This window comes from Durotheca rogersii (assembly GCF_024521655.1).
Source record: "Durotheca rogersii strain YMJ 92031201 chromosome Unknown GGS23scaffold_3, whole genome shotgun sequence".
NCBI lineage: Eukaryota > Fungi > Ascomycota > Sordariomycetes > Xylariales > Xylariaceae > Durotheca > Durotheca rogersii.
This window is the reverse complement of record NW_026251234.1, coordinates 1,852,307-1,874,952: the sequence shown is the minus strand read 5'-3', so window position 1 is coordinate 1,874,952 and position 22,646 is coordinate 1,852,307. Positions and strand designations below refer to the sequence as shown.

General features: G+C 55.1%; 7 protein-coding genes across 7 annotated transcripts; 3 read left to right on the top strand and 4 right to left on the bottom strand.

Moving 5' to 3' along the window:
- Positions 1-51: 51 nt before the first annotated feature.
- Positions 52-1,904, top strand: GGS23DRAFT_615488 (uncharacterized protein; the record flags this gene model as incomplete). Its single annotated transcript, XM_051520718.1, has 2 exons — positions 52-120; positions 215-1,904. 2 exons carry the CDS (start codon positions 52-54, stop codon positions 1,532-1,534), a joined length of 1,389 nt encoding a protein of 462 aa, XP_051375567.1. The 3' UTR covers positions 1,535-1,904.
- Positions 1,905-2,145: 241 nt separating this feature from the next.
- GGS23DRAFT_593589 (UBC-like protein) lies at positions 2,146-3,976 on the bottom strand (the record flags this gene model as incomplete). Its single annotated transcript, XM_051518048.1, has 8 exons — positions 2,146-3,033; positions 3,097-3,265; positions 3,337-3,348; positions 3,408-3,504; positions 3,564-3,585; positions 3,656-3,750; positions 3,845-3,878; positions 3,944-3,976. 8 exons carry the CDS (start codon positions 3,974-3,976, stop codon positions 2,146-2,148), a joined length of 1,350 nt encoding a protein of 449 aa, XP_051375566.1.
- Positions 3,977-4,980: 1,004 nt separating this feature from the next.
- Positions 4,981-6,715, top strand: GGS23DRAFT_552437 (3-beta hydroxysteroid dehydrogenase/isomerase family-domain-containing protein). The gene is made up of 2 exons (XM_051515403.1): positions 4,981-5,786; positions 5,852-6,715. The coding sequence occupies exons 1-2, from the start codon at positions 5,301-5,303 to the stop codon at positions 6,488-6,490; spliced, it is 1,125 nt and encodes a 374-aa protein (XP_051375565.1). The 5' UTR covers positions 4,981-5,300; the 3' UTR covers positions 6,491-6,715.
- A 488-nt stretch (positions 6,716-7,203) lies between these two features.
- GGS23DRAFT_292363 (RhoGAP-domain-containing protein) lies at positions 7,204-11,570 on the bottom strand. The gene is made up of 4 exons (XM_051512654.1): positions 10,870-11,570; positions 10,111-10,807; positions 8,023-10,055; positions 7,204-7,965 (listed from the first exon to the last, which is right to left on the bottom strand). Exons 1-4 carry the CDS (start codon positions 11,212-11,214, stop codon positions 7,522-7,524), a joined length of 3,519 nt encoding a protein of 1,172 aa, XP_051375564.1. The 5' UTR covers positions 11,215-11,570; the 3' UTR covers positions 7,204-7,521.
- Positions 11,571-14,227: 2,657 nt separating this feature from the next.
- GGS23DRAFT_292325 (uncharacterized protein) lies at positions 14,228-16,429 on the top strand. The gene has a single exon (XM_051512653.1). The coding sequence runs from the start codon at positions 14,573-14,575 to the stop codon at positions 16,004-16,006; it is 1,434 nt and encodes a 477-aa protein (XP_051375563.1). The 5' UTR covers positions 14,228-14,572; the 3' UTR covers positions 16,007-16,429.
- Positions 16,430-16,457: 28 nt separating this feature from the next.
- On the bottom strand, positions 16,458-17,589 carry GGS23DRAFT_593585 (uncharacterized protein; the record flags this gene model as incomplete). Its single annotated transcript, XM_051518047.1, has 3 exons — positions 16,458-16,556; positions 16,612-16,923; positions 16,981-17,589. The coding sequence occupies 3 exons, from the start codon at positions 17,587-17,589 to the stop codon at positions 16,458-16,460; spliced, it is 1,020 nt and encodes a 339-aa protein (XP_051375562.1).
- A 2,796-nt stretch (positions 17,590-20,385) lies between these two features.
- On the bottom strand, positions 20,386-21,800 carry GGS23DRAFT_292270 (uncharacterized protein). Its single transcript, XM_051512652.1, has 2 exons — positions 21,215-21,800; positions 20,386-21,160 (listed from the first exon to the last, which is right to left on the bottom strand). The coding sequence occupies exons 1-2, from the start codon at positions 21,709-21,711 to the stop codon at positions 20,554-20,556; spliced, it is 1,104 nt and encodes a 367-aa protein (XP_051375561.1). The 5' UTR covers positions 21,712-21,800; the 3' UTR covers positions 20,386-20,553.
- Between the last annotated feature and the right edge of the window lie 846 nt (positions 21,801-22,646).

Below are 22,646 nucleotides of genomic sequence, written 5' to 3'. Positions count from 1 at the left end.
ATACCTACGGGCCAGCTACTTAGGTACATATAGCGCGCGGCTCTCCCCACAATGCTGACTCCGTTCGTGCTTGGGTCATTACCTAACGCCGCGAACCAGAACAGCGCACCGCCTAAGTCTGTATGTAGGCACGTATGTATGCATGCGTGGGACGACGCAACCCCCCCAACCCGGCCTTCTTTGTTCGTCGCTCACAGCATTACCCACCCCATAGTCGACGACGTCGCGCGTCGAGACCCGTTCTGCCTACCCGCCGCGTAGCCAACACCTCCCTCCTCTAGAGCATAGCGACGCTGTAGCCGCCGCCCCTGACCCGCCGGCGACCGCTACGAGCGACACACAGCGGCGTCGCGCCACCCTCGGTGTACGGACGGAGCTTTGTCCGCCACCCTACCCTAACGCCGCGCGCCCGCCGCGTGCGACGCCGCCGATACCCTACGACCGCGAGGCCGGACGGCAGTACGGCATGCCGTCCCTCACCCTTAACACGGGGCAGGCGGCGGCCGGGTCGTCCTCCCACGGGCCTCCCGCGCCCCAGCCCTCCTCGATCCCCTCCTCAGCCACGAACCCGCCTGCGCCCGCCCCAGCCGCGCGAGCGCCCGCGCCTACGCCTCCGCAGCCGTCGGCCCAGACGCCGTCGCGCCCGTCGTCGCCTGCGCGGCCGTCCTACAGCCCCATCACCCCGCCGCTGAACCCGGTATCCTCGCTTCCGGCGGGGGCGGGGGCGCCGCGCCCGACCTACACGCACGCGGCCGGCCGCGCCGAGCACGCCGCCGCCGCCGCCCCGCCGCCGCCGGCCCCCCTCGACTTCGCCGCGAACCCCGACGTGCTCGCCCTCAAGTCCGCCATCTCCATCCTGCAGCTGCAGCGCCGCAAGGCCGAGAGCGACATGGCCGCGCTCCAGCGCGTCAAGGCCGCCGCCCTCGCCCGCCCCGACGCCTTCGTCCGGGACCTGGTCGCCGGCCGCGTCCGCGCCGAAGGCGACCGCCTGTTCCCCGCCCCCGCTGCCCGTCCTGGCGATGGCGGCGGCGACGGCGACGGCGATTCTGACTCCAGCTCCAGCTCCAGCTCCAGCTCCGGCGCAGCCTCGACCCGCTCGCGACCCGCCCCTTCGGGCCTGGATCCCGTCGCCGGGGGCCCGGAGACGAGCGGCGCCGCGAGGAAGCGGAAGCCGGAGAAGCCGAAGGGCAAGGGCAAGGAGCGAACCAAGCGGCGGAGCCCCGCCGACTCGGAGCCGGCCCCGCCCTGGGCCACGCTGCCCAAGCCGCAGAACGTCGTGCGCTGCCCGCCCATCAACTGGTCGCAGTACGCCGTCGTCGGCGAGTCCCTCGACCGGCTGCACGCCGAGCAGCTGTCGAGCCCCTCGCAGGGCGGCCCCGCCGTCCTCACCCCCGACGGCCAGTACGACTTCAGCGCCGGCGCCGGCAACGTGGGCGTCCGTGGGGGCAGGCAGGAGAAGCTCATCGGCATCGCCGCCCCCTACCTCCCGGGCAGGGACAAGCTCGATAAGAAGCCCAAAGCCTCGAGACGCTGAGCCGGAGAAGAGAGGGAGAGGTTGGACGTACGTACATGCGTAGCTTGCATAAATTAGCGCGCGACTACCTACGTACTTACATACGTAACTCGCATAAATGAACACATTCCCACGTACGTACGCGCACATTTGTATATCACCTAATTTATCGTCATTCTTATCATGACACTTATGCTTCCACAACCCTCACGCAACGCACTGTAGCGCGTTATTCCACGCAATGTCGTTGCAACAGACGGATACGTAACACATCAGCAACTTGTATGTAGCGTCAAAATCCCTTAACGAGGCCCCCGACTGACCGAAAATCCCGAAGTCGTGATATAGCCCATGGGAACAAAGGTATCAATCCCAGTCTAGAAGCCAGCGAACTTGACAGCGCCCCAAAATGTATGCCGGGAGATGCCATCATCCGACTACACGTGTCCCCGCCTTCTCAGAAACGTGACGAGAATGCGGACTCTGAAGTCTCCTCGAATATCAAGTACTACCTACCATTACCGAAGGACACGATTGCCATCTAACACCCAGAACCCCTCGCGGAAGAGCATTCAAAAGTCGTCGGGGACCGTTCAGGTTGGTCGGGAGCCCGGGCCATCGATTGCGCCATGTTAGATCTCCTCCATACTTCGCTGCACAGATCGACGTAGCTGTCTGTTGTACACCTTCCGCTGGTCCGCGTTGCCCCAGTATAGCCTGTGAGCTTCGGGGTGAACTAGCGTTCTCGGGTCGTAAGGAGGCTGCTCCTCTTCTAGTGCCTCAATGATGGCATCAATGTGCTGCCTAACATCTTCTCGACGGCTAGGATTCGGAAAGTAGCACGGCGTGCCGTCTGCTGCGATTCGGTGATGGAATATCGGCGTTAGGAACTTGACTCTCGGCTGCTCTTCAGGGAAACGGGGGCTGAAGTTCAGCTGAATGCGAAACATGCCCCCGTCCAGGTTCGTCATGGGTCTGCCAAAGTGAGTGAAGCTCCACACGAAGGGGTTTCCATCCACCAGCTCAATATTGTGGGGGACCTCGCTGCGCTTGAAGGATTCCTTGATCTGCTCAAATTGCCGCGCGAGGTTGACGGCTACTGTTGCATCCTTCGTCCTGGCCGAGCCTCCTTCTACCGCCCACCGATCCGACTCCGCATCTATCGCTTTCTTGATTCGACGTATTCTCTGCTCGAGTTCCGTGTAGTTAAATTTCCCTTCCATCGAGTTTGATGCGCCTTCGAATGGCATGCGCACAAAGGCTTGGTCATCTTTAACTTCTTCTTTCGCTTTTTTGATAGACTCCAAGTACGTATCGTAGTACCAGAGGAAACGACGCTTGCAAAGGTCCTTGAACGGCTCCCAGGGAATACTAGCATCATCAACCTCGACGTCATCATCTATGTCGAGGTCGTAATCTCGTTGCTCTGGCGATTGCTGCGATATGGCGCTTGTGTTGTTAATCCCTAAGTATTCCTCTAGCCGCTGGATGACGGAGATGCGCAGTGACTCATGGCGGATCTGTATCCAACATCCCCAGTTAGAACACCCTTGCCGGGGTCAAATCTTGCGGATATACATTACCTTTGCAACATAATCCTTCTGGTTCTTTTTGTCTTGCAACTCATTCGCATCCTCAAACCCGGGCTCGTTCTCGTACGGGTTCGACGACATGAGGCTTTGTATCGAGAGAAGAATTGATTCCAAACCCTGAGCAGCAGACCACTCCTCTCCTCGCTCTCCCCTCCATGTTCTAAGTACCGGTTAGACTCGACAACGAATACGCGATCGGAAGAGGGGGGTGGGGGGGATAGGAGGCCATACCCCAGGATGGACCTGATGCAGTAGTCAGCAGAGCCTACAAAGTAATTCGAGGTGGTGATTATATTGCTTACAAGCACACCTTTCCTGAGGAATAGATGTTGGGATTGAATCGGCAACGTCCGCTGTTCGTGGTTATTCCGGTGACGCTGGGAGACTTGCGGGGATAGTCTGTTAAGAGATGTAGCATGTTAGCTAAGTGAACACCTCGATTTGTCCTCGCAGCTAACCTTTGTTAAACTTGACAGAGAACTGGAGAGCGGAGTTAGCACACAAGGTTACGTATATACAAGATATCGTGGGGATTCTAGCGGGAACTGACCTCGAAGAAGCCAAACTCATATGGGGTCTCGTGAGGGCCGATAATCAAGGCTCTGACATTTCGGACATCGCGATCACGAAAGGCTACAGCGAGAGCTAAGAGAGGGGGAGCGGAGGGGGGAGAGGAAGAGGAGAAGTTAGCAATGAGCATAGAGAGGGAGGGAGGTGAGCGGGTCAGTATCTAGCATACAAAGGTCTGAACTCTTCTGAAGCTCGCCGATTTCCTGTTGGGGACGGAAAGCCCATCAGCCTCGTTGCCCCTCCTGGACGGCAGAAAACGGCGATGTACCTTGGTGATGCGGATGATTGACTGGTCCGCCATGGCTTCTACCAGCTACTCATAGAGCAGCGCGCACACGCGTGGGCAAGGGATGCCGAGTGGTTGGAGCGGGTGGTCAGAAATGGACGGCTTCGTAACAACGCAGGACAGGACAGGACAGGACAGGACAGGACGGGACGGGACGGGTTGGGAGGGGACGAGAACTGAAGAGTGATTGGGGAGGTCAAGCGTTGAGGGTTTCCGGCTCGTCTGGTAAGAAAGGGTATTTTTTGCGTTGCACCCGAGGCGAAGGAGCTGTTGGTTATTATCGGACGCAGACAGAGTCGGGGGAATGCAGAGACGGAGAGACGGAGAGGAGGTAAGAGTGAAGATGTCAAGTCAGGTTCGCAGGCCACATGCCGGTGAGAAGGCAGAAGGCAGAGGGTAGAGAGAGAGCGGATGTTAGGGATTACTTAGTGGGGTACGTTAGCCTTATCCTCGTCACGTAAAGCGCTTTGCAGTAGGAGGCGAGGACAGGTAGGTGCACAGGGGGCAGGGCAGGTGGGAGGGAGGCAACTGCGTGTAGGTAGGTAACCTCCTTACGCTGACAAGGCTTATATGGCCAGCCTGACAGGCATCTGGCACCTAGGGGAGAGCAGTGTAGCACTTTGCTGCGGTAGCCCTGGCGGTGCATGCGGGCAGGTGGGGGGGGGACTCTCTCGAAGGTACTGCGCGTAGGTAGGTACGTATAGTTAACTACAAGGCCGGCATGGCGGGGCTCGCAGTTCCCGTTCCCTCCGCACCTGAGATACCCAAGGTAAAGTGGGTTGGCTGGCAGGTATATGTCGTTGTTACTACCTTAGGTACATCTATCCCCGAGATGAACTGCACGGGCCAGCGAGAGGGAGGGTAGGTTACCCAAGGTACCTCTGATTACTCGAGGCAGCTATCGGGTACTTGTACGTGGTACGAGGCAAACGTAACCTCTAGGAGGTACCTTAGGTACCTAGATACATATTAAAAAATTTTAATCTTTTCCTCCCTCCTCCCTCCACTCCATGTGGCATCGGACCAGTGAGCACGGGGGAATGGGATGCGGATCCATCTTTTTCCATATAGGAGCCCCCCCTGAGCTGAGTTCCTGAAAGTACAACCTGCGCAGGCCTCCAGCAGGTTGTGTGTGCATGTACCTCTACCTTTGCTACCAGGATATGTCGGTAACAACCTGGTTTCCTCGAGCCCGGCTTCCCTTGAAGCTCTCACCAGCCAGCTCCTCTACCTATAGCATTTCCTAGCTGGCCATCCCCGAGCGGTGAAGACACGGTTTCTTCCCAATCCAGTGCCCTTTACCTCGTCGGCACCACCGCCATCATCGCCACCACCGAACATGCCCGGAGACATAGCGCAGCCCCTTCTGGGCAAGGTCCTCGTCGTCGGCGGCTGCGGCTTTCTCGGCCACCACGTCGTGGACCTGCTCCTGCGCGACTGGAGGTCCACCGTGTCCGTCGTCGACCTCAGGTGCCAGCGCAACCGTCGACCGGATTCCGACGGCGTCACGTACGTGGAAGCCGACATCACCGATGTCGATGGTCTGACTAAGATCTTTGGGAAGCTCAAGCCCGACGTCGTCATCCACACGGCCTCGCCGCCCGCCCAAGGCACCGGCGACGTCGCCAACGACCTGTTCCGGAAGGTCAACGTCGACGGCACCCGCGCCGTCGTCGCGGCCTGCCAGCAGAACGGGGTCAAGGCCTTGGTGTACACGAGTTCTGCCAGCATACTGAGCGACAACAAGAGCGACCTGATCAACGCGAACGAGGAGTACCCCGTCATCCGGGGCAAGATGCAGTCCGAGTACTATTCCGAGACCAAGGTGCGCCCTCTAGTTTCCCCTGACGCGCCTTGCTCGCACCGCGCCTTGCTGATGTGCTTCCCAAGGCCGACGCCGAGAGTATCGTGCTCGCCGCGAACCGAGCCGACGGTACCGACCTACTGACCGCGTCCATCCGACCCTCGGGCATCTTTGGGGAGGGCGACATGCAGCTAGTCTACCATACCATCAATATCTATCGCGGCGGGAAGGATATGGTGCAAGTCGGACCGAACGAGAACTTGTTCGACTTCACCTATGTCCAGAACGTCGCGCACGCGCACCTCCTAGCGGCCCGGGCCCTGCTCGTAACGCATACGGCGTCCACCGAACCCCTCGATTACGAGAAGGTCGACGGCGAAGCCTTCCTCATCACCAACGACAGCCCCGTCTACTTCTGGGATCTGATGCGGGCTATATGGCGCGAGGCCGGGTCGCAGAGGGGGACCAGCCACGTCTGGGCCATGAGCCGGGACGTCGGCCTCCTGTTGGGGCTTCTGAGCGAAGTCGCCTTCGGCATCATGCGGAAGACGCCGACCTTCAACCGTCAACGCATCGTGTATAGCTGCATGACAAGGTATTACGATATCTCAAAAGCGAAGAGGCGTCTCGGCTACCGGCCTCTGGTGAGCTTGAGCGAGGGCGTCAAGAGGACGGTGAGGTGGTCGCTGGAGCAGGAGAATAACGCGCCTCCTACGAAGTCGTGACGCACCTCACGTCGCGTGTGCTTACCTCGCACGAAATGCACATATCGAACCGTGTCACTGGGAAGTTTCGTGTTCTACGCCATTATGAGAAGGGGGGGTCGAAATATACAGGATCGGCATCGTGGTAATTCCCGACTCCATGGGAGGGTCTGTTTTAATAGCAAACATTGTAGGCAGCCAGCCGCTGGCAAGTAATAATATATAATTTACCGGTCAAACTATAGATGAATACGACACGGATTTGGGCATGTAGTGCAGGATTACCCCAGGATAGCGAGGCAGAAAATAAATCAAGATTATACGGCTGCATTCAGATCCGTCGGCAGAAGAGAATTGACTTGCAAATGCCAATCCTTTTTTCTTTTCTGCTCCCCAACGCGTCGGTGCTTTATTGACCTTGGGTTGGACTTTGCCCTATGTAATTTCGGCCCCCTCGTCCCCACCCACCTCCTCGCCGTCAGTTTTATCCATCGATTAGCGGACACTCCTCACAAAAGAAAAGCCGAAGGCGTATTATTAGCCTGGTCTGGTTGGATGCTGGAATCAAGCCCCCGACTGAGGACGCTCGACTCGAGCTCGGCCCCTTCACCCTCTGAGGAACCTCCCTTCTTCTCCTACACCTCCGGGGACAGTCAAGCTTAATCTTCCCGTCCCAACGTGAGTTGAAATGCCGAGCGAACCAAGAAGGCGAAAGACACCTCTCCACTACTCCAAACTCTGCTTTTAAGCCACTTACGAGTGAATACAATAGTCCGCGGAGCAAAGATGCGACGAGACCGCCTCGTTAGGTGAACTCGGTTCGGTGGTAAGGCGAAATAAACAGGGGTCAATCGAAAGACGTAAAGTATCCTTAAGGGAAATGAAATATTCGCAACGCCGGCCGAAATGCTGTTTTTTTATCTCTACACCCGATTCATGCTATGTCCTGGGGAAATTCGAGGCTTGTAAATATGAACGGAATCCCTTCCCCTCCCGCTCTGAGGGGTTCGCGGCACGGATATTGCGAGGTATGTACTCGGGGCCCTATTAACTTAACCGGTGCTGGTTGTGACAGGATTGTTCTGCCTGCCCCAAGCCGAGTTTCGCCACTCCCGCCGCTGGCCATTCTCGGGTGTTTGCTCAGGCTGATCCTCCGTCCGCTCCGGCGGGTTTGGGTTAGGTGGTTGCCCACCGTCAGGATTCCGCCATTTTGTCGGTGGCGTGCCCCCGCCTGGCGTTGCTGTGAACGGAATCGTCGGCTCTTGCATCGGGCGTGCACTGCTCTCCTGCGGCCAGGCGGCAGGGTCGGTGGCGACCCTGGTAGCTAAGGGCCTCTTGTTCTCGTGCTGCTTGACGAACTCAGTTTGGTCGTACTGTCTGGGGAGGCCATTGACGGCACGGCTTTCGATCCGTTTCAGGATCTCCTTAGTTGTAATATCCCCGTTACTATTGAATAAAGATGAGTCGCCGAGGATATCCATGAGCTCGACAGGGACCTGGCATAACGTATTAGCTTCGGTGCGGTGCGGAGAGGCGTTTGCCTTTCTACTTACCATGCACATTTCCTCGTTGAATTGTATCAACTCTTCGACGCAAGACACCGCGACCATGGGCTCGTCCGAGAAGCTCGGACTCTTGTTGTTTGTATAGAGTATGTTCGGAGCAATTACACGGGCAAGATTGTGTACATCCATCCTCGATCCGGTATCCTCGTCAATTTGGTGGAAGGTCGCCACCCACTTCAAGAAGTTGAACAAGACCTCGAGAGTGTCTCGATGGGTCTGTGGGAGGAGACAGCAAGCTAAGTGGAGGCAGTGCCGTCTCTTGTCGGTGTCATTGATCTTAGTCGCCGCTATCCAGACCGCGTAAAGCTTCTGCGCCATCAAAGGATCTGGTAATTCACGAAGGTACCGCTTCAGGAGTGCCGCAAGCTGATGCGGAGTTTCGTCGTTCCACTTGATAGCATCACAGCCATCTCTGTCCGCAGCAGCAACCTGCTCGGTAAGCTTCTTGATGTTTCCGTTCTTCCGGAAAACACCTTCGACGGAGAGGTCCTTATTCTTCAGCGCGGTGATAGTGTCCTCAATGATGGCGGGTATACGCAGAGCACCAGGTCCAACACCGTCCGTGGAGTCGGCGCCGTCTCGATCTACAATCACTTCGAGTGGAACTCCGAATATTCCTTTCTTTTTCGCGCCCTTGCGGGGGTCATTTTTGCCGAAGGCCTTGCCGAACTTATTCCAGAAAGTTGGGGCTTTTCTGGCCTCGATGAGGCTCAAAAGCTCCTCCAGAGTGAACTCCGGTTCGAGCATAGGTTGCATAGTAAGAACTGCGACATGTCGCACGATAAAGTACTCGAGGCCGGAGAGTTCGGAGAAAAACTTCCTCCCGTCCCTCTGAAGGGATCGATCCCCAAGTAGCTTCTGATCGGCATCCCGTCCCGTCGAAAGGCTCCTCTCGTTACTAGAACCGTAGGCGGCGTCCGCACCAGCAGACTGGAACAAATCTTGACGCGAGGCCCTGTAAGAGCGAGGCTGCTGTTCTCGGGCCTGTTCCGCAGCAACGATCCGCGGAATATCGTCCAGGGTCAGCGCATCCTGGTGTCCGAAGTACTGCTCGGTTGTGCCGCCGCCGCCTGGTTCTCGATCCTCTTCGATTTGCATCGCCTTGCTTTGCAAAGACGTGTCGGCACCAGCAGATCCTGGTCGGACGCTACGTCCCTCGGGCCCATCCATAATTCTCGACGTCCGAGCCTTCCTCAGACTAGACGACAGATGCTTGTCGAGGCGCGTACTCCTGAGTCTTCGCACATCATTGAGGGTATTCTCATAAGATGACTCTCTTTGATGCCGCTCTCTCTCGCCGCCATAAGGTTTGGAACGAGAGCTAGACCTATGTATGGCGGAGCCCCCGTCCTGAGAAGCCGCGGATTCGTGGCCACCGACGCTTTGGCCGTCTCCAGAGGGCGGAAGAGCGCCGCTAGTGCGAAGAATCTCTAGCAGCCTAGCCAAAGCAACCTTCAACAGGAATACATACTGTTGCAGCTTCGTGATCCGCTCCAGAGTTTCGCCCCATTCTCCTCCAATCTGGGTCTCGCAGTCCGTGCAGTAAATCTTGAAGTCCCTGTGCAGACGAGCCTTATCTAGATTCTTGTTTAATTCGGCGCCGCATCGTACACATGAGACACATGCCAGATGCCATCTCTTATCCCCGCTCAAGGCGCATTCATCCTCGATCGGCTTCCGGCACAAGGTGCATTGGTCTGAGTCGTTGGCGGAAAGCTTCGACATGCCTAGCGTGTTTTGCAGGGACTCCTCGTCGCTCTTGACCGACTCGAGAACGCTGAGATCTTCGAGAAACTGGTACAACGCCTCGGGGGAATGGTGCTCCTTTTCAACTTTGAGCGTCCCCTGGAGGCAGATCCTGATGAGGAGCTTCAGGTAATGCGCTAGACCCGTCACCAAGGTAAGTAGTTCTTGGGTCACACCCAGTTTCCGCACGCCCGTGTCTTGCGTCTTGGATAATAGGGAAAAGAAAGACACGATCTTCTTGCAGAGGAGTTTCGCCTCCCGCGCATAAGACAAATCTACAAATCTCGCTCGTCAGCATATAGATCGAACCAGGAGTGCGAAGCCTCGTACCATTCATCTCGAGTCGCTTCATGGTCTGGTCCAGCCTGTCCGCGCCGTGGAACAGGATATCGACGTGGATGATGAATTTTTTGGCGACGAAAACTCCGTCCATGTAGGCCCCGTTGCTGACGTGAAGGAGCATATCTGAGATACATGCCGCCGAAGACTCCTCGAATGTCGACAAGACGCTCCAGATCCGATAAACCTTGTTCTCCATGTCTTCTTCTTCTTGCCGGACCCGTTCGCGACTCTCCTCGTCAGCCTGTTCCGGACGAGGTTCGTTCGATTCTTGGGGAGGCGTCAGACGGACGTTCCAGAACTTGTGAATCATGTAACACTCGGGATGCCAGTGTTGATTTTGTCCGTTGCGAAATATCTCGACGAATTGCTTGAGGATGGCGGTTTGGCAGCCGTTGCACCGTTGGGCAAATTGTGTCGAGTAGTGATAATGACAGTACACATTCCCATCGTGTTCGTAGTAGCTGTCCTGGGCCCCGAAAACCGTCGAGCAAAGCGAGCAAGTAAAGTGGTCAACGTGGTACTTCCGGTCGAGGGCTGTGATATAAGACCCGCGCAAAGCACCGCCGCATTGGTGACATAGAAGACCGAGGCGTCGGAAGTAATCTGTCTCGCAGAGCGGATATTGGCCGCCCGTTTCCTCGTCGTCTGCAGGGAAGAACTTGGAGGCCACGATCTGACCGCAATCCTAGATGTCGCAACCTACGTCAGATATTGGACACAAGCGCTGCTAGACGTAGCAAGACTTACACGACACCTGAAGCAGTCGAGGTGGTATGTCCCATCCAGGGCTCGCACGAATTGCCCCGTCAGAGGCTCGCCACACTTGGCGCATATACGGAGCTGTCCACTGGCGGTCCTCCCAGGGGCTCGCCCCCGGGATCGATTACGCTCAACACTCGGCCGCGGGTCGCTGTGGGCGGGCGACGCAGAAGGTCGGCTGGGAGGTGGAAAAGCCCCATTAGGATAGGATGGGCTCGGCGTCATATTAGCTCGATCGCGGTCGAGCTGGTAGCTATTCTCGTTGGGCAGCAGTGGTGGGCGTCCTTGAGCTCGGTCACCAGGCAGACCGCCTCCGTGGTCGGGGCCCATCATGGTGACCAAAATAGGGCCCTATCTCGACCCGGCAGGAGTTGGATGGGCAGTACTCGTTGGCCAAGTAGGACGTATGAATATGAATTGATTGTTGGGGGGACAGAGTGGAGCAGCAATTATACGGTCGGCGTTGCGAGAGCGTGATTCACCGTCAGGCATTGGCAGGAGATGACAGACCTGGTTGTTGCTCCAACAGCATGTGGGACTGGGATTGACGCAGGAACGAGCGAAGAATTTGGGCTTGTGTAGGAAGTGCAGTTCAGCGGCCTAGAGGTCAAGGGGAAACCAGAGTCGAGCGATGAACGAGGGTGGTGATGGCGTGTACTACAGCTAGCATTTAGTATGTGCAAGTGTGGTGTCGGATATTTTTCAACGATGGGACGATGCGGGACGATGCGGGACGGTGGAAAGAGGGCGAATAGTTGGCTGGTTGGCCGCGTTGGAGAAGTCTACAGCGGGCAGAGCTGGACTGATTGATTGCGAGACTGGTGGCTGCTGGACTGGACGGACTCGATTGACTGACTGGGCTGGCTGACTGGTCGGTGGGAGGATCTGACAATGACGACGGCCGGCTTTTTCTATTACTCTCAGGGGGCTGTCTATTAGATGGTTGCGTACGGCGATGGTGTCGCTAGGTGTCTGAGTGCTTGTTAGAGCCCAGACTCAAAGGCATCGAGAGCGTCAATAATACCGAAACGTGCGCTCAGAAGGATAATGATCGTGGGAGACGAGATAGCACGGCATGTGGTGCGTATACAGCAGTAATTAACGTTTTAGTTCCAGTGAGGAAGAAGGGGGCGAGAGAATTGGGGGGGGGGGGGGATGGAAGGATGCTTGTTGCCGACGAAGTGTAACCCTCAGGGAAGCCAAGCTGGGGTGGAAGCGCAGCGCGAACGGGGAGCTGTGGTAAGTAGAAGGGGGGGGGGGGGATATGTATTGTATGCAGTGTATGTATGTAGGTGAATATGTACTAGTGGAGGACCGACGATGAACCAGGGGAAGGCGGGAATTGGATGTGATGCAGGACAAAGGGATCAGCATAGGTATCTCTCCGTCTCCTGTCCTCTTCTGTCCCTACTCTAGTCCTCTTTTACCCTCGCGTGTCCTCTCTGTTTTTCTCCCCCTCTTTCTTCTTTCCTCTGCCTCTCCTACTCGTTTACTTCCTCCCGCCTCTGCCTTATGCGTTGGTGGGCACGATGGCAGGGTGCAGGTAGGATAGATGCAGCTAGGTCAGGTAGACCAGCTAGTATAAGGGCCCAATCCCTTGTATGTCATTAGTGAGTAGGGGGTAGAGATACGCAGGCATTGGGCGAGGTGTAGGTATGGTATATAATCTTCGAGGGCGGACCGAGTCCGAGGGGGTTCAACAACTTGCAGTCCTGCGGGGCCTGGTTGATGTGCTTCTCAAAAGAGATGGTGGGCAGCCGACAAGTAACAATCGGCAGCCAACAACCATCAGCAACCCCAGCAGCAACAGCCAGTCGGGAGTCGAACGCGAATGAGGGAGCGTCGTGTCGTCTTCTTCCTCCCCGTAATGCTCTTCCCGCGCTCAGGCGTTAGGATCGGCGGACGGGACGACGGACGGACAGACGACGGGCAGACAGATGGACAGACGGACAGACGGACAGACAGGCGGATGGACTAGAGGGCACGGAGAAGCAACACAGAGAGGCGAAGGCAGGCAAGGTGATTGAGAGGGAGGGAGGGATGGAGGTTCTGCTCGGGGCGGGACAATCCAGCCAGGCCAGGAGACGGGGAATAATACACTACTAAATGTATACCTGGGATGGGATATGAGGTAGTACCTCCCCTCTCCGGCTTGTGGACAATAAATGGATCGGCTGCAATCTCAATATATCAAGCAGTTGCGGGTGCCAAGCTCATTGAGCCCACATGGTGATACTGGATGCGATCATCGTGTAGGTACCTCAGGTACCCAGCACTGTCCTCTGGCTCTGCATGCGCCTGCAGCACCTTGGAAGGTACCTGCTACGTACCTATTAGTAGTGCTGTCTGGTGGGGTCTCTGGGTGCGGGCGTTGGCCAATTCGTAATCTAGCACCGTCACGTGAGTCGGGTCCGGTATCCCACATCATAGGTAGGTACCTACCAACCTACCTACCTACCTCCTAGGTACCTACCTACAGGCAGGTAGGTATTTACCTATCTACGGTAGGTACGCGCACTCATACTTACACATATTATATGCCTGCATAATACAGTTACTGCCCTCTGCCTCTAACCCATGTGATGTTGGCGCCAAGCACCGACCGGAGTTCCATGCTACGACGAAAAGGTATTAAATCGTCAACACAACGGACATTGCTAAATTAAACCGCAGAGGCACCCGGCCTCGTACTTCACCAACATGTTATTTCCTCCCTCACGGATATACACATACCCTTTCCAGTATCTACGCACATATGCATCTGACATGTAGGCAGGCAGTATATAATGTCCGAGGTCCTGCTAGGCCTGCTACCATCCACCATACACCGGGTGAATCAGGTATCAGACATACTGCTAAGTACCTAATACGCACACAGTTATAAAAAAAGGGGGGGGGGAGTCATTTTTGTTGGGTACCAGATATAGAGCAGTAACTGTTACGTTAGGTATCTACCTTAGGTACCTAACTTAGGCTCACGCATACCTGCCTGTACCTACCTCGGAGGGAAAGGTAGGTAGCTAGCAGGGAGTTAGGTAGGTAGATACCTATTCTTTAATGTTACTGCCGTATTTTATGCCTTAACTGCAGGTATGTGTACGTGTAATCCGTCCTATACTACAGATTCGGGTTGGCTTGTAAATAAAGTCGTCTGCATGTAGGTCAACCTTTCCTACACAGAGTGATACAAGGCACAGGCGGATTTCAGTAAGTCGGGTACCTGGCACAGCCGAAGCAAGGGGCAGATACAGCGGTACCTTGGGTACGTAGTAGACAGGTACTTACCTAGGTAGGTACCTACCTCCTATCTAACCTCCTATGATTTGTTCATGCACGGATCCATAGTATAATAAGTACCTACGTCTTGCCAACTGACTGACTTGGGTTCTCTCACCAACAACAATGACAGCTCTCAAGGCTCAACGTCGCCCCGCCAAGTAAGCTAGATCACTAGATGCCCTCCAAGCCCCCTCTCTCTTCTCTCTTTCTCCCTGATACCGCGTCGCAATAGCGTTCCTGTTTCAACACCACGTCCCTTCAAACATACCGCACACCCACTACCACCCTAGACACCTGACCCGTGTACATAACCCACAGAACATAGGCTTTCCATCTAGCACTAGCATCCATCCTTAACCCACCCCGAGGCATCCACCCCGTTGAAATGGTCTCGGGGATATGATCGTGATAGATGGACCAACAGCCAGAGGTGGAAATCTTAGTCCATATTGAAGCGCCAAGCAGGGCAGCTGACGATGTTTGGTACCGGTCCCTCGCCACATCATACCGAGACTTCGAGTCGACGGCCCGGCTTGATCTGGATCAACTCAGTATCAGCGACCTACAGAACCGCCCCATAGGCCAACCAAGTCTGCACACCCAGAGTCAGGGGAGCACTTTTTCCAGCCAGCAGCTAACCGGACCCCTGGGTTCGCTAACATCACCGCAGGCTTCGTTCCGGAGTGCCATTGACAATGCAGGCTCACCCCGCGTCCCCACTGGTCGCATCCCTGGAGCCGATTCCGTCGGTGTTGGGAGCGCCCCGATGCCGACAATGACACAGTCGTCGTGGCAAACGCCCTCGAGTCTAGTAGAGGACTCGTGCCTGGGAAATAGAATCAATTTGGCTGTTTTGTCCACGCCTACCAGAGTTCTGGAGCACTACCTCCAATCCTTCGGCTCGCCCTCCGAGTCTTCCAAGGGCCCTTCCCAACCCGAGGCCCATCGTCCTGCTCCGGGCAACCCTACCGAGAATCCCAACCATCGTAACCCGATACGCAGACCCACTCCGGCAGTCGTCGGCACACCGCCGCTGTCAGTCGTGCCGTGCACGCCGCAGCGCGATCCCTCCCCCGAACTAGGCAGGCCGGTTGAGACAGACCTTGCGGGGGAGCCACCAGGGGAGTCCGCACCGGAACCCCTGCAGATCCCCCAATCTCAGGGTGAAGTAACGAGTGATAATGTCGTCGAAGAAACTATATTAGTAGATTCGTCGGACCCAGCCTCCGCCGCCGCCGAGGCCAGCTCGGAGCCGCCCCCGGCCGGACAGCAGGAGCCCGGTCCGGCGGCGGCCACGAGCCCGCGGGCCCTGAGCAGGGCGGCGAGCGACGCCGGGTCGAGGGTGTCCTTCCACCAGCAGTCCGCCATCACCGTCAGCTTCCTGAGCGCCCACGGGTACACGTACGACAGCCTCGAGCTCCACGCGCCGCCGCCGCCGACGTCGGCCGCGGAGCTGGGCGCGGACAGCTTCGTCACGCCGGCGCTGGCGAAACTGGCGAGGGACCTGGACGTCGCGAGGCGGTACCGGCCCGCCCGCCAGTGCAGGGCGCTGCGCCCGTTCGAGCGCGGCCACTGGCGCCTCGACTGCTCCGCCTGGGAGCCCCAGCTCAAGCGCGATGCCTGGGCCTACCTCGCCAACTACGTCGCCGCCGGCACCGCCGGGTGGGGCGTCTGGTGCGCGCGGGACCCCGCGTTCAGCTCGCTCCGGGTCTACTGCTGGGGCGCCGTGGCGGCCCACATCTACCTGCTGCTCTACCTGGCGAGCCAGCGCAGGATCCTGCTCACCGGTGGCACGTGGGTGGATGGGGAAGGAGTGGCTGTCGTCATCACGGAGGCCAGGGCCTAGCGGCACTAGAAGGAGGTGTTACGTGCGAGCTCGGCAGGTATATCGACATTGGAGAGTGGGGTATTATTACTTCGATGAACGCCGCGCCGCGTGCAGTCGATACGTGATCGACACGACCATCTCGAAGAAGAACCAGCGTTTGTTGGTTACCAGCCCCTGCGTTGTAGGCTCTGCACCTGGCCTCCAACCTCGGCGGACCTGGTCGGCAAGGAAATGTGACTAAGCATTGCACGACAGGGGAACTACAAGTACAAGAGATAATCAAGCGTTCAAGCCTCACTGGGGTTTCATAACAGGTCATCCATAACTAGGGGGGTGTAATGAAATATTGAGACTGCCCGGCCTATTTCTCAACCGAATCCATGACCCGCGCATCTGCGAGCCACATTATCGACCCCCGAGCAAGTAGTGATCCTTGACAGACTTGAACAGAAAGCTACGGGCGACACAATCACGATGCTGTGTCCGCCCGCTTCACAGAGAGATTCAGAACCGATTTGACCTCTTTCTCATATCGGTCCAAATCTTTCTTTGCAGGATCCTCGTAAACCTGAAAACCAATTAGCTTTGCAATAGCGGTCATCGAGGTTCTCGCCTTTGCTTACCCGACGATCCTCGGCAGAAAGGTTCTTCCACTCCTGGCCGATGAGCTTGGCGCTCTCAGTGATGGGCTTGTTGGCATAATCTCCACTTGCCCATCTGGCCTTGGTGAAGAGGACGAAGCTCGAGGCTGGCCTCTTGGGCTGCCGGTCATCGTGAATGAGCTTCGCGAAGCCCTTAGGGATGTCATACTTCCTCTTCAACCGCTTACGAGCCTTGTTGGCATCGTGAATCTGTGCGGGAGTGAAGGAATTGACCCATTTCTTGTATGCTGCTCGGTTGGCAGCTTTGTTCTGCTCAACTATAGCTTGGAGTCGCTAAAATGTGTCAATATATCTGGCATAATAGAATCAACACGATATCGAGGCACTCACCTGAGTTTCCGAGTCTGGAAGTTGCTTAAAGGCGGCTGAGAGTTCCCCCATCTTGGCTCGAAGGTCGGTCGCAGTTTCGGGCTTGCCCTTGGTCTGCTCGGTAACGAACTGGCTCCATCCACTCTCGGCGGCAATCTTCGGTTCGCTGGTGAGAGCTGCCTCCTTGAGTGTCTTTCTCTCCAGAACCGCCTTCTGCTCATCGGTCAATGCCTTTCGCCTGCGAGGCTTAGCCTTGGTAGCTTTAGCTCTGCCTTTAGCTCTGCCTCGGGTTGATTTCGCTGTCTTGCGTGTCTTGCGAGCTGCGGTCTTCTTCCTTGCGCCCTTAACCGTTGCCTTCTTGGTGCCTGTCGCCTTCTTCTTGGTGGCCGTCGCCTTCTTCTTGGCGGCCGTTGTCTTCTTGGCCGTAGCGGCCTTTGCCTTGGCCTTGGGAGCTGCTTTGGTCCGCGTGGTGGCGGCGGCGAAGCCTCGAACGAGGACTCCGTCACCCAATGGTGAGATACCGAGCTTCTTCTGAGCTAGAGCACCAGAGGCCACCACACGACGGAATGTCGTAGCAGACGCCGTCGCGGCCAGGCGTCCGATGGCGGTGCGTCCAATAGAAAACAGCATGATGGGCAATTGGCAATTGACGAAACGTTCGGATTGAATTGAAAGGGACGAGAAGCCCTATTGCAACTCGTCGATGCGGCTGTGATGGGAATTGGGAGGAGGGGTGGATCTCGAGAAAATCGAGGAGGTTTTTTTTTGGGGGTGGGTAAAATGAAGGTATGTGCCCATGTTTATGCCACACGCGACATTATGCACCTTCCCCTCCAAGGCTGATATGGTGCCGTCTGTTTGAATGAAAATTAGAGCAAGGTACTTAAGGGTACCTATCTGTTGCCCTGGTTTGTGTTATGCATAACTGGACTAAAAGTTAGCACGCAAACGGTCATGGCGACGTGACCTTGGGCCATTAGGTTATGAAGATACGCAGGTACCTACTACACGGGGGGATGGGGGTCTGTCGACAGTATGTCAGAGACCGTTTCTAGCTTTAGAAATAGTTACTATTTATTAAAAGTATATTTATGATTATATTAAAGTAAATTAACCTTAAGCTATAATATAGTTACTATATAGATAATATATTTATATAAAAATTCATCTCAAAGATTTATTTGTAATTAAAGATAATACTAAAATTCAAATAATATTAAATTTTAATTTAATTAAGGATAAATAATTAATATATACTTCATTAGAATAATTATATTATAATATTTACATTAAATTATAGTAAAATCTATATAATAATCTTTATTATATTAGTATTATACTTTATAAAGAGTTTATTAGTATTATATTATATAAAGCTTATATTAATATTAAGTTAGTATTACTACGTAGACATACTGTCGATAACCCCTCCCCCTCCTACTGTGGTGGGTGCATAATGCCTATGGTACCTGCCTCCTAGGTAGGTAGGTACCTCCTGCCAACCTAGAGGTACCTACAGTAGGTACCTACAAATACAGATTAAAACGAGAAAGCGCTGTTGTGGCCGCCGGGGATTTGGCTGTCTGCCGTCGATAGGGGCTGAGCGGCTTGCCTGGTTCCCATTTTCAACTCCTCGAATTCTGCGAGGGCCTGAATCCAAAAGAGCCAACAAGCTGAAATGGAGCCCTTCGCACCCGCTGCCGTCCTCTCTCGGGGCTTGGCTCTCGTCGTCACGCCACCGTCTCCCGTCTCGTTTCCTTCCACCAAACATGACTCTCGTCCGCGGAGACGGAGGAAGTAGCAAAGCCGCGCCCAACCGCTCTTCATGGATACGGGACACACCGTGCCGATTTCGTCCAGCGCTTCGCCGAGCAAGAGACCAGAGACCGGAAAGCGAAGAGGAATCAGCCGCAGCCTCTCAGGACAGAGCAGCGTGCGGCGCTCCGTGCCCAAGTGACACGCAAACGCTTCTTTAAGCCCCCTCGCGCGAAGGCTACCAAGCGTAATACGACTGGTATCCTACGGAAATGGAAGAGGTAGTCAAGTTCTTGGATTCTCTCCACCCCCCCCTTCCTATCACAGATTCTGCTGACAGAATTTGCAAAAGGTATTGCGACTTCAGCAAGCTGGGGGCCTGGGACGACGCGATCAAGAAAGCAGATATGAGCACGACAACAGATTTTGTCGACTCCATATATGACGACCACAATACCACGTCGGAGGGCACGTCCTGGGAATATTTTCGCCAGTACTAGCGGGTTGTTACATCTTTCTTGCATCCACCGGAGCACGACCTGCGGAGATTGTCGACAACGAGCCGGGCAAGCCCAAAGACGGAACCTGGGACGAGCTCTATGGCCAAAAAGCTATCAGGCAGGATGATGAAAACGGCGACGACAAGGCACCAGACGAACACTCCAGACTGCTCGAGGACCTGCTCTGTCAAGAGACGGCCTCAAGGGCGCCCCAAGGCGCTCGGTTACGAGGGAAGAACGTTCTGACTATGGCAGTGAAGTTTATCCATCACAAGGGAGCCGATAACAAACCGAAGCCGTAAGTGGTCTTGTAGTCTTGTCTGATAGTTGCGAATGGATTTTTAACAACTGGGACGTTTTAAGAACTAGCTGGGACGATTTTCTTCTTTACAATGACCCGGAGGGTGGCTCTCTGTCCTATCACCATTGTCATCAGCCAGCCGCTGCGAGACAATGCGTTCGATGCGCGGAGCCTAACCTACGCGGCACGGGTCTTTCAGACCAAGAACCTCGGACCGATCAAGTGTACCCCTATCCGGTGGAAGGAATCCGTACTTATGATCCCACTCTTCCGCCGATTCGACGACGCCGTCCTCTCCCGTGACCTACCCTTACAATACCACAAACTCGGAGACGATATGGCCCAGCAGTCGCTCGACGCTGGAGAAGAAGCGGCTATTGGGCCTGAGACTTTCCATAGGATGGCCGCCAACGCTGTAAGTGGTAGGTTGAAGCCGAGTTCGTAAGAGTGACCTCACCCTGATGCTAACGGAAGAGTCTGCCTATAGGTAACGCACTGGATACCGTCCGCGACTAGGCGATGCGCCATAATCTAAAGTGGGCCACACTCAACGCGGCATGCATTAACGAGATGATCCAATTCCACGTCCAAAACGTCGTCTTGGACAAGCCAACTGAAGATGGTCTGATCAAGTTCTGGTCGCACATGAGCTTGGTGAGCGACCCCCGCACATCTAGCGACATGGCGCCCGACGAGGTCTAGCAGGAAATGCTACCCGATCCGGAAATCGAGGATCTGGGGCGTCGGCGGGCAGAGCTCAAGGGCGGTCAGTCCCGAATCCAAGGCCACGACAACGAAAGAGAGATCCGAGACCTCGGCCGGCAGATTAGGAATAAAGAGGAGCAGTGCAAGAAGAACGTAAAGACTGGATATCGCAAGTACTACTTCCAAAGCCACCTGACTTGGGACATCGAGAGACAGTTCAGCGGGGAGGCAGAAGAGGCAGAGACCGAGGTAGAATACGTCGCGCCAGCCATTGAGCTCCACATCCCGGAACGCGCCGAGCTGGCCGAGATCCTCGTCAACCAACCGGACTGCCTAGACGACGAGGGGCTCCTCCGGTTGCGCATCCGGTCCGCCGAGCTTATGACCGCCCTGAGCTATAAGCGGGAGGCGGCGAAACGGCGAACATAACGCTTCGAGATATATGATTGCCTTGTCCTTTTCTTCAAAGCCATGGGCCCGAAACAGCCCAAACAGTCTTGCGACTTCGATTGAACGCCGATCCTCTTCCGAGATATTCCCGATCTCCCCGTAGAAAATCTCCCAGAAACGCTCTCGGAGGTTAAGATGGCTGGGATGGAAGTGCCAATCAGTTAGAGTCTGGACGCCGAGTATAGTTTCAATGCCGCTGAGAGAAACGCCAAATGGGGCAATTATAGCATCAGCCCAATCAACGATACCCGTAATACGGCCTGTGGTCTCATCCACATGGATGTTGTTCTCTAAGAGGTCATCGTGTTGGAAAGCCATGGGATAGTCGGGCCGGAAGAGAAGTGGAAGCCCCTGTCGGACTTCGTCCAACCTGGTTTGCAACTGTTCAGGCAGGCCCTGGGAAACTTGGTCGAGGATCCCATAATACTCGTCGAGTAAGCCGGGAGGCCGTTCAATGGCGGGCCTATTGTTCCACGCCGAAGCAAAGAACCTAGAGTCTTTTGTCAACGAGAATCTCAATAAGGATATGTGTCAACAGACAGACCTTGCAAAGTCATCTGTAGTTCGATACAGACGCTGTTCCATCCCAACATCAAGGGCGAGAAACTGACGGCGGACTCGGCAAAACGCAAGCCCGGGGACAAGATCCCATACGTAGACGTGGACGTCCCCTAGCATCGTGCTATGGGGCTTGCAGTAGGGGACGAAAGCGCCATATGATTGTCTTGCAAGCTCGATGAGCTCCATGTCCAACTTTCTAGACCGAAATTGGACCACCTTAGACGCCTGATTGTGGTCGGCTGCCGCCACAGTATAGCTGCTCCCACCTTGTATGGGCGTGGGGGAGACGGGACAGCTCAAAATGTCGGCGGCAAGGCGATCGCAGCCGTCGATTGTGGCAGGTCTATGCCGTTCGAAAAACTGAGATATCTGGAAGGCAGACAAATTGTCATAACTACCCGCATCTGCAGCATACTTAGAGATATCCATAATGAGGGAGTCGTGATTGTTTGGTGTTTCAGCTTTGGTGTTCCTAAACATGCTCTCCGTAGTGGGTTATCTCGTCTGCCGCTTACGTAGCCAACAGCTCATGATCCATCTCGTGGAGTTACGAACACGTCAATCTTGAGCGGCTCCCACTATGCGAAGCCCGGATCGAGTAACTCGAATTCACGGCCGAGCGCGAGATCTGGGGTGACTATATCTGCCTGAACTATACATGGGGAGACCACGCGGGGAAGAAAGCAACACCACGGCCGTGAGCAAGCGCCTGGGGACGACTCCGCGAGACCTGCGATCGATCCTCGGGGGAGGAGAGCTATGTATACCTATGCTGCAGCTAGAGCCTTGCAGCGCGGCGCACGACGCGGACGAAAAGCGGCGGGAGCGCGCGGTCAATGGAAAGGGGCCGCTAAATCCGGCGGGTCCGACGGCGCATTCTCGTTTACCATAAAAATTATAAAAACATTAAAACATTAAAACATTAAAACATTAAAACATTAAAACATTAAAACATTAAAACATTAAAACATTAAAACATTAAAACATTAAAACATTAAAACATTAAAACATTAAAACATTAAAACATTAAAACATTAAAACATTAAAACATTAAAATATTAAAACATTAAAACATTAAAACATTTAAAGGAATAATATAGTAATTCTTATTATAACTTCGTTAGCCTTCTTGTAATCTTATTTATAGTATTGATATCTTAACACTATTGTAGACATACTGTAGATAGATAGACCCTCTTAGTGTCAAGTTCCTATAACTACCTAAGGTTTCAAGCACCTCTCTTCAGCCACAGCAGGTACAGGGGCAAGGAGGATAGAGCCTATAGTACCTTAAAGTGGAGAGGTACTCATGTTGGCCTCCTGCAGGAGGTGAGCAGGGAGGTACTTAGGTAGGTAGTAAGAACTTTAGTAGAACTTCAGGCGGTGGGTATGTACCTCTTGCGGCCTCAGGCAAG

Coding starts and splice junctions, on each gene's coding strand:
- GGS23DRAFT_552437 (XM_051515403.1), top strand. CDS start 5,301: ATGCCCGGAGACATAGCGCAGCCCCTTCTGGGCAAGGTCCTCGTCGTC. Junction 5,787..5,851: donor AGTACTATTCCGAGACCAAG/GTGCGCCCTCTA, acceptor GTGCTTCCCAAG/GCCGACGCCGAGAGTATCGT.
- GGS23DRAFT_292363 (XM_051512654.1), bottom strand. CDS start 11,214: ATGATGGGCCCCGACCACGGAGGCGGTCTGCCTGGTGACCGAGCTCAA. Junction 10,056..10,110: donor GAAGCGACTCGAGATGAATG/GTACGAGGCTTC, acceptor CGAGATTTGTAG/ATTTGTCTTATGCGCGGGAG. Junction 7,966..8,022: donor TCAACGAGGAAATGTGCATG/GTAAGTAGAAAG, acceptor ACGTTATGCCAG/GTCCCTGTCGAGCTCATGGA.
- GGS23DRAFT_292325 (XM_051512653.1), top strand. CDS start 14,573: ATGGACCAACAGCCAGAGGTGGAAATCTTAGTCCATATTGAAGCGCCA.
- GGS23DRAFT_292270 (XM_051512652.1), bottom strand. CDS start 21,711: ATGTTTAGGAACACCAAAGCTGAAACACCAAACAATCACGACTCCCTC. Junction 21,161..21,214: donor ACTACAGATGACTTTGCAAG/GTCTGTCTGTTG, acceptor AAAAGACTCTAG/GTTCTTTGCTTCGGCGTGGA.